The sequence below is a fragment of the Medicago sativa genome, chromosome 5 (assembly GCF_051527215.1).
Source record: "Medicago sativa cultivar Bolivia chromosome 5, Bolivia_mono, whole genome shotgun sequence".
Classification (NCBI taxonomy): domain Eukaryota; kingdom Viridiplantae; phylum Streptophyta; class Magnoliopsida; order Fabales; family Fabaceae; genus Medicago; species Medicago sativa.
Genome location: NC_140753.1, coordinates 23332111 through 23342083, shown reverse-complemented (window position 1 = coordinate 23342083; position 9973 = coordinate 23332111). Strand labels below are relative to the sequence as shown.

Here is a 9973-nt window from a genome sequence, read left to right as displayed (position 1 = left end):
AATGTGGTAAATTCTTGTCTAAAAAAAATGTGGTAAATTAAAATTTATTTGGTGTAATTTTGTGGGTGGTGGAATTGAAATTGAAATAAATGTTTATGGTTTAGGAATCATGAGTACTTGCTGATACCTTAAGAAGAGTGTCAGGAAGCAGAACGGTATGGAAAAAAAAAATGAATTAAAAATTAAATAATAGCATATAGTATAAGATGCTGCTTCTGCAGGAGCATAATAGATCTAGGAATTAAGATAAGATCAGTGATCAAATCAAAGACATGGTGCTATGTAACTCATATAAATCATGTCTTGTTTCAACTTTAAGCCACAAATAATAAACTATAGTATTAATGAATATTATATTACATTTGGCCTTTTTGTTGGTGATAGATAATGATTCATGAATTTGGGTGAGGTTTGGTTGTTTTCAATTATCAAATTGAAAAATGTGGCTTTTTTTTTGTGGTAGGTCCCATAAGAAAATATTTTTGGAAAAAATTAAAAAGTATATGGTTTTCATTTATTTCACCTCCTTGTTCTTTTTCCCCACCCACCTAAATAAAATGAGGGGTATAAAATATAAATGTGATATTTCCTTGTTGGTGTGTGCTTATATAAAGGAGGATAGGATGTTGCAGTTCCCTACTATTATTAAAGATACCTATAGCTAAAGGGTTTCAAGAGAAAAGAAGAGAAGAAAAAAAAAAGATATCAAATAGCTATAAGCTATAGTTTCTATAATTGAATATAATTTGTTGTAAGAATTTTATTTTATATATGGAAGAACATCTTACTCCATTGGCTGTTACTCATCTTCTTCAACACACTCTAAGAAGTTTATGCATCCATGAAAATTCTCAGTGGGTTTATGCTGTTTTCTGGAGGATCTTGCCTAGAAACTACCCTCCACCCAAGTAAGAAGATCATAGCAAAACACATCAATCAATTCTATATATAGCTCAAAATGTTCATGTAGAAAATATTACATATACTTATTTTACATAAATAGTTGCATATATATATATATGAGGACTAGTTTATTATATATAACTTCTATCAAAACATTTATATTATAGTATATATACAATTTTTCTTTAATGTTTTTTGTGTATAATATAGGTGGGAAGGACAAGGGGCATATGATAGATCAAGAGGAAACAGAAGGAATTGGTAATGATTTCATTTCATGAGTGTTAATAACTTGATTATAAAAAAACAATGGATTTAATGATATTTTTATATTGTCATCATATGTATTTAGTGATAAAAAGTTTGTGTTGTTTTCTATGTTATATGCATGCACAGGATATTGGTTTGGGAAGATGGATTCTGCAATTTTGCAGCATCAGCAGCACCTGAAATAAACACTGGTGATTGTCCTAGCTCATCATCAGTTTATGGGAACTGTGAATTAATTCAACCTTACCAAGGTCTTCAACCTGAACTTTTCTTCAAGATGTCACATGAGATCTATAACTATGGAGAAGGGTATGTACTAAATTCATATTAATTTAATTCACTAATTTTAGTAACATTTTGTTCTTGTTGAAAGAAGTTTTAACTTTAAGCAAATAGGTTTATTAGTTAATTAGATTTTATGGAGCAGGTTGATTGGAAAAGTAGCTGCAGATCATAGTCACAAGTGGATATACAAAGAACCTAATGATCAAGAAATTAATTTCTTGTCAGCATGGCATAATTCAGCAGACTCAGTGAGTAAAATAAAATATTGTATATGACATTTTTGCTTAAATTAGATTATTATTATTATTATTATTCTTATAATCTTAGTTAATGCTTTCATATTAAAAGTATCCTGAAATAGATAGAATGATTTCTTTTACAGCACCCTAGGACTTGGGAAGCTCAGTTCTTGTCTGGTATAAAGGTATGTATATAGTATTCATATATGTGCAGTTATATAGCCCTCATTCACATACTTTTATTTATTTAATTCAATTAATTATCCTTTCTTTAATTTAATTCAATTAATTATATGTATCTTGCAGACTATAGCCCTCATTGCTGTTAGAGAAGGTGTTGTTCAATTAGGAGCTGTTCACAAGGTTCTCTCTTCTCCCTTTGTTATCTCAAACATGGTTTCATCAAATCAAAATGACTTTATGTAGCACAGAAATTTCAGATTTAAGACGTGTTTGGAGTCCGACTTATGTTTGTGTCTAACACTAATAAGACAACGACACATGTGATTACATGCGATTATACCATTTTCTTAAATTATTACCAGTATCAGTGTTGTGTTTCATAGGTTAAATATGACTTAAACCGCAACCATGTTGCAATCGGAGAGACATAAAAAATCATGATATCATGGATCAGTCGCATTCTCGGACCTTTGTCTTTAAAACATTGCACACACACTTAAACAAAAAAACAATTATCCAATTATACTCACTCAATCAAATTTTGTCTCTATGGAATTTAAGGTGATTGAAGACTTGAGCTATGTGGTTCTATTAAGAAAAAAGTTCAGCTACATTGAAAGCATACCAGGAGTGCTACTTCCACACCCATCATCATCAGCATACCCTTATGGTGGTCCATCAGAACAATGGCACAACTTTCAAGGAAGCATTGCACCACAGCATCAAGGTGATCAATTATATCATGAACATTTCAACAACATTATGCCAATGAAAGTAACTCCATCAATGAGTAGTCTTGAAGCATTACTCTCTAAACTACCTTCAGTTGTTCCACCACAACAAATTCAAAATCAAACACAAACACAACATGTTTTGGCAACACAACAACAACGAGCATTGGAATTTACAGGAAGAATGCAAAAAGTCGCGAAAGAAGAGTTGGATAATGAAGAAGAAGAGGTATATAGACCTGAACAACTTGATGTTGGTGAGAGTAGTAGTTCCATACCAGGGTATCATCAACATCATTTCCATCAAGATCATCTTGGAAATGGATCAAACAATAATAATGGATTTTGAAGTATTAATTATCAATTAATCATATATATAATTCTATAAGCTTAAGTCCTAACATATTGTAGTGAGAGAGTTATTAATGTTAGGTTAAGTACAATAATTCTAGTACTAGTACTACTACTACTGCATATTTCAGTTTCTTCTTGGTAGTGTATTGTAGTATGAAGGGAATTAATTTAGTTCCATTATTCCATGCAAATGTGTGAAGATTGTGTCAGTGTGTGTATATGCAGTTAGCTACGTAGTCATAGTATACACTGCCAATCTACTACATTGTACTTGGATCAACATCCAATGCTAGCTCCTGCTGCTGTTTAAGGATGCAATGTAATGTAAAACAGCCAATAATTATTAATTATTTTATCTTGTAAAATATTTTATATTTTTTTGTGATAACTATATTATTGGTATAACGTATCTCTCAACTCTATCGATTATAAATATTTATTTGAGATTCTGGGTGGCGGCCACCTTTAGTAGAGTCTCTTCTCTCATTCATATATTTTTTCATCCAAACGTTCGTAGTTTCGCTCAATAGAATGTAAGTTGTAAAATATAATATATTTAGCCAAATACATACCTTCAAGGTACTTTTGTTTTTTGATGAATTTGATATGTACTTGATATAAGAAAAACTAACTAGATATATCCATACTAAGGCAGTTTATCTCATTTTCTTTAATTCATCTAAAAAATAAAATACCTTTTTATACTATTTTTTATGTATTTAGGGAAGCGTGTTTTCCGAATGATGACATTAAATAGGGTATGATAATAATATTAAAAAAATATATTTTTAAGTTTTCCCTCAAAATAAAAATTGTTTATTTTAGCAACCTATGACATTTTTTGGTTTATATTTGTGTGTGGGTGGAGTTTAATGTTAAGGCCAGCATATAAGCATAGTGAAGTGAAATATATGTTCTAAGCCATATCCCATATAACAAAGATTTTATAAATATCTGTAATATTTTTGCTTCCGATAACAAAGATTTTATAAATATCTGTAATATTTTTGCTTCCGATTTTAAACTTTTACCTCTTTCAATTTAATATATACTTTTGTCCTAATTATAATATTTTTGCTTCAAAAATATCAGTAAATTCCATTCACATTATTATTCTTATTTTCTGTAATATTTTTGCTTCCGATTTTAAACTTTTACCTCTTTCAATTTAATATATACTTTTGTCCTAATTATAATATTTTTGCTTCAAAAATATCAGTAAATTCCATTCACATTATAATTCTTATTTTCTGTATAAACCATTTCCCTTACTGCTTCAAAAATATCAGTAAATTCCATTCACATTATTATTCTTACTGCTTCAAAAATATCAGTAAATTCCATTCACATTATTATTCTTATTTTCTGATTTTCTGTATAAACCATTTCCCTTACTAATATTAGTTTTTTTTTTTTTTTTGGTGGTGTCAGGGGTTCGAACCCCCGACCTTGCATCTTATTTTCTGATTTTCTGTATAAACCATTTCCCTTACTAATATTAGTTTTTTTTTTTTTTTTGGTGGTGTCAGGGGTTCAAACCCCCGACCTTGCATATAATTATTTTATGCATTGTCTTACCAATTGAGCTAAACTCACGGGGACAATATAGTTACTAATATTAGTTTAATTTGTGTTATACTTTTCCAAAGTGATTGGTTACGGAATTTATTTAAACTTATAAATTCTTTTTGGCAAGTTATTTTATGCTTCTAATGAGCAACCTTTACCTGATTTTTTACGGAAAAAAAAAATCAACTTTTAAAAAAATATCGCAGAAATATGAAATATTTATAGCTTTTCTTTTAGACTCGAGATATTTTATGGCTAATAGTAAGTGAAGCTGCATGTTTATCTGAGTTGCTCAAAAAATAATGTGAAGCAAAACAACACTTGCGTACTTTTTATTCGATTTAAAGAATAATCACGAAATAAAACATGAAATACAAGTTTATATAATTACTACTACTCACTGTGCATGAGAATTGAAAATGACAAAAACTATAAACACCAATTATGAAACAACAACCCTTAAGAAAAAAAACAATAATGAACTATGAACCAACAACACAGGGTTGGCCTAATGAGTAGGTTTGGAATTTAATGTGTGCTTCTCTTTATGTCTCATGTTAAAATCCTTCTGATGCTAACAACTTATGTGTTAGATGAGTCTGTATAGAACTTTGTTCTGACTTTAATTAGGTCTACTAATAAACAATGAGATTGGTTCTTCAGATTAATCGATCTATAAACTTCGATACCGAATTTCCAAAGTAAAATAAAATAATGAGCCAAAAACAAGCTAATCATGCAGAGGCTCGTACCAAATGCGACCCTATAACATGTTAAATGCCACCAAAGTTCTAACACTAATTTTGGAAAAAGAAAGTTCTAATAGAATATTAATTTATTTCAAAAAAACTAATAATAGGCGTGGATGTGATTCAAACTAGAGATCAAATCAGAAATACTTTCTGATCATAAGTTAATCAGTTCAATCAGTTTGATTTCGTTTAAACCGAAATATAAATAAATAAATAGATTTTTTTTTTTTGGTGGAAAAAGAGGGCTAAAAGCCCCAAGCGAAAAAAAACTACAAAGTTACATGAATATTCCTAGGCATACAAGCCCCAGAAATATCATCAAAAAGGAGACTCAAAACCTCACTAGGAGGAGTCTCCATGACATGAATGTCAAAAGAATTTAAAGAGAAGCTAAAATTAGCAAGCCAATCAGCACTTCTATTTCCTTCCCGCCAAGTATGGTTGAATTGCACCTGCCAGTTTAACTTTAAAAGCTCTTGAATACGGCACATCAAGGTGGGTGCTTTGCCATTAATTTTGACGTTCCCTTTGATCATGTCAACCAAAGTTTTTGAATCACTTTCTACTTGAAGGCGATGAAATCCTAGTCTCCAAGCAAGCTGCATTCCCAAGAACATTCCCCACATTTCAGCAGTGAGAGCATCACAAGTGCCTATTTTGCGACAGTACCCTTTAAGCCATCTACCATCTGAATTCCTTAAGAGACCACCACAACCGGCTAGACCCAAAGTATCTTTGTAGGATCCGTCACAGTTAAGTTTAATCCACCCCTCTTCAGGCCTTGTCCAACCAATGAAAATGGTGTCGTAATTGCGAAGGTTCAAAGGATGGTTGGTGTAGTTGTCTATATCTTCCACCATCTTGAAAATAGTGAAGGTAGGATTTGTCGGACGCTGAAAATCATCTTCAAAAATAGCTTTGTTCCTCCACATCCACATGTACCAACACGTGACCATAAAAATTGATGTCCACTTCTTACTTTGAGCGCCAAACAGCTTATCATTAATATTCTTGAAGATCCAGTCCCTGCAATTAAAAGAAAAAAAGTTAGTGATTTGATTTGAAGGTACTAACATATTCCATGTCTGGGTTGCAATGGGGCAATCCCGCAAAACATGAAGAATAGTTTCATTGTCCCTCTGACACCCAGGGCATACAGGAGACACTCCTACACCCCATTTGCTTCTCCGAAAGTTAGTGAGCAAACGCTCATGGGCTGCCATCCACATAAAAGTTTGGATTCTGTGAGGGCCTTTCCAACTCCACAAGGCCTTCCAATCACCCTCTATTGGTTGAACTGTACTACTCTGAGCAATGTAGGCACTTTGAACTGTGAAGTCCCTAGTGTTTGTTCCTCCCCAACCAATGTTGTCTCTTCCGTCTGTGTCTTTTGGAGCAGGGATGGCAAGAACCTGAAAGACAGAGGTAGAAGGTAGATTAGAAATAAGGAAATTATAATCCCATTCTCCTGAGGGGGTTACCACATCCCTCACAGAGAGTGTCGTGTCTATATAAGATTGATTAGTGATAGAGATAAGAGAAGTTCCATTAGGAGCCCATTTATCCAACCAGAAATTGATATTATTCCCATCCCCCAACTGCCACACAACCTGCTGCTGAAATTGGTCCCAAATGCTTGTTAACGATTTCCACAATGAAGAATCATAGGGTTGAGATTTAATAGATACCCTAAGATCATTGTTCCTACCATACTTACTATAGAGCACCTTACACCAAAGGTCATTCGGATTAGTAATCAGATTCCAAAGTATTTTCATAAGAAAAGCTTCATTCATATGATGAGGTCTCTTGATGCCAAGGCCTCCATCAAATTTAGGAAGGCAACACACGTCCCATCCCACAAGATGAGGTTTGCGGGAATGGTCTGTATCCCCCCACAAAAATCTCCTTTGAATTTTTTCCATCTCATCGCAAATAGTCTTAGGGAGCTTAGCATATTGCATATGATAATAGGGTATGGAACTCAAAACTGATTTAGATAAAGTAAGTCTTCCAGCAAAGCTCAGACATTGTTGTTTCCAGCCACTCAACCTATTTTGAATCTTGTCAATGATATTACTAAATTTTCCCCGGGTAGCTCTGCCTGGGTCAATGTTCGCCCCAAGATACCTGCCCATATTATTGACCTGTTTATAACCTGTGTGGTGTAAAATGTCCTCCCTGAGTTGTTGGTCGACATTCTTCGAGAAATAGATCTCTGTTTTTTGACTATTGATCTTTTGCCCAGAAGCTTGGCAGAAAAGGTCAAGGCAATGCATAATACAATGAGCTTGTTCAATAGATGCCTCTGCAAACAAAAGGAGATCATCAGCAAAAAGAAGATGAGATATTTGAGGGCCAGACTTACCTGCGTGCATGGGTTTCCAATAATGCGCTTCCACTTGGTCAGCAATAATATGAGATAACCGATCCATACAAATGACAAAAAGATATGGAGACAACGGATCTCCTTGTCTAATACCTCTTGTAGGAGTAAAAGTATCTGTTTTATCGCCATTCCATAAAATTTTGAAAGAAGGAGAAGTAATACAATGGTGTATGATGTTAATAAGATTATGAGGAAACTTACAATCATTCAAACAATTTTTCACAAAATTCCAATTAAGACGGTCATAAGCCTTCTCAAGATCTATCTTAATGGACATAAACATCTTTTTACCTTTCATCCTAGACATAGAATGCACCATTTCTTGAGCCACAATAATGTTATGATGAATAGTGCGCCCCGGAATGAAGCTGGATTGATAAGGAGATATGATCCCATCCAACATAGGCTTAACTCTATTAACAATTACCTTAGTGATAATTTTATAAATGACATTACACAAAGCTATAGGGCGAAATTGAGACACAAATTCAGGCCTATCAACTTTAGGAATTAACACAAGCAGAGTATTATTAATCGAAGAGATGAGGGAAGGGTTAACCCAAACCTGTTTAACATACCGAAAAAGAGAGTCTGACACAGTGGCCCAACATTTTTGAAAAGACAAAGCAGGGTACCCATCCTCTCCAGGAGATTTTAGAGGCCCCATATCAAAAAGAGCTTTCTTGCATTCAGTAAATTGAATCATAGCGCCTAAAGTATTTTGATGAGTCTCCAAGTTTGATGGATAAGTATTCCAAGAGATAATAGGCTCACGAACATCTTCATCTTCTTTAAATATGTTGATGTAGAAATTACGAACCAAATCTCTAAGGCTCTCGGGATCATCAACCCATGCTCTATCATCATTGCGAAGAGAAATGATCTTATTATGCCTCCTTCTAACAATAGTTTTTGAGTGATAATACTTTGTATTCCGATCACCATCCATAATCCACTGACTCCTAGATTTTTGAAACCAGAGGCACTCTTCCTGATATAAGGTGACATCAAGTTGATCATGTAACTCTTTTTCCAATTTCTCAAGAAAAGTGCTATGACCGTAGTTAGAGCTATTCTGAATCCCATTAAGTCTTCCCATGATCTCCTCCTTTCTTTTAAAAATATCTCCAAAGGTCTCTTTATTCCATTTCTTAAGATGAGTAGTAAAGTTGTGGAGGCTTTGCACAATATCTCCGTCTTTTTCCCATTTGGAATGCAAAAAGTCATTGAACTCAACATGTGAGGTCCAAGCTGCTTCAAAGCGGAAGGGGCGATTTCTATTGGAAGTAGACTGTCCCTCAAGCAACACAATAATAGGATGATGATCAGATTGAACCCTAGGGAGTACCTTCGCAAAACCTTCATGATACTTAAGTCTCCAATCAACATTACAAAGAACACGATCAAGCTTCTTGAAAACTCTACTCATCCCGTTTTGTAATGATAGAGTAATGATATATGTACATCAATTTGTGACTTCTAGGATAACTTAATTTTTCTTTATTTTATTGGTCAAAAAATAGAAAGAGCAAAAACACAATCTAAATATAAGATAAAACGTTGTCACAAAATGGTTGTATAACTATTATTTTTTTCCGATTAATATTATGATTTATTTGGCCTCAGTTCTGCACGCAAGCTAGGGCATATGTATGAAGTTTCTTCGTTTTTCTTTTTCATGCTATCCTAAATTATATTGAAGCATGTCGATAAAATATATAAAGCTATGTTTGTTACTTGGCACCAATAGCTAATTATAATTATGTTACTCGGCACCAATAGCTAATTATAATTAGAACGTTTATTACACGTATATAATAGTTTAACATGATTAATAAGGAACTTACGCATTTAAATCTAAATTAATCTCAAAAGTACATTCAAAAAGACGGACCGATTCACCAACAAAAAATATTATTACCGACAGGAAGCACCAAATTAATAATCCACCGACCACAAGATAAATAGGAAAAGAGATTATTTTTACAGATTTACATGTCAAGTTAAAATATTTTTTTTAGGAAACATGTCAATGTTAAAAATTTATCTGCTATAATGGAAAAAAAAATTAAAACAACTCATCTATCAAAATGTATACAAAAAACTATTCAGCTTCTCATTCAAAAAGATTTTTTTTCAAATGCTCTTTTTTTAAAGAAAAAAAAACTGCAACATATGAAAACTTCAAAAAGTAATTAATTATCTTAGGAAAAATGTCATTATTTAAAAAATAAAAAAAAAACAAACAAGCACAGAATTTGTTATCTGAAGACATGTTACTTGCATTCATCACTGAAG

At 32.8% G+C, this 9973-nt stretch overlaps 1 protein-coding gene across 1 annotated transcript; it reads left to right on the top strand.

Annotated features, from left to right (window-relative positions):
• Positions 1–638: 638 nt before the first annotated feature.
• LOC146921130 (Serine/threonine-protein kinase WNK (With No Lysine)-like protein) lies at positions 639–3330 on the top strand. The gene is made up of 7 exons (XM_085714547.1): positions 639–908; positions 1114–1164; positions 1300–1482; positions 1601–1706; positions 1841–1882; positions 2004–2060; positions 2442–3330. Exons 1-7 carry the CDS (start codon positions 772–774, stop codon positions 2958–2960), a joined length of 1095 nt encoding a protein of 364 aa, XP_085570673.1. The 5' UTR covers positions 639–771; the 3' UTR covers positions 2961–3330.
• Positions 3331–9973: the final 6643 nt, after the last annotated feature.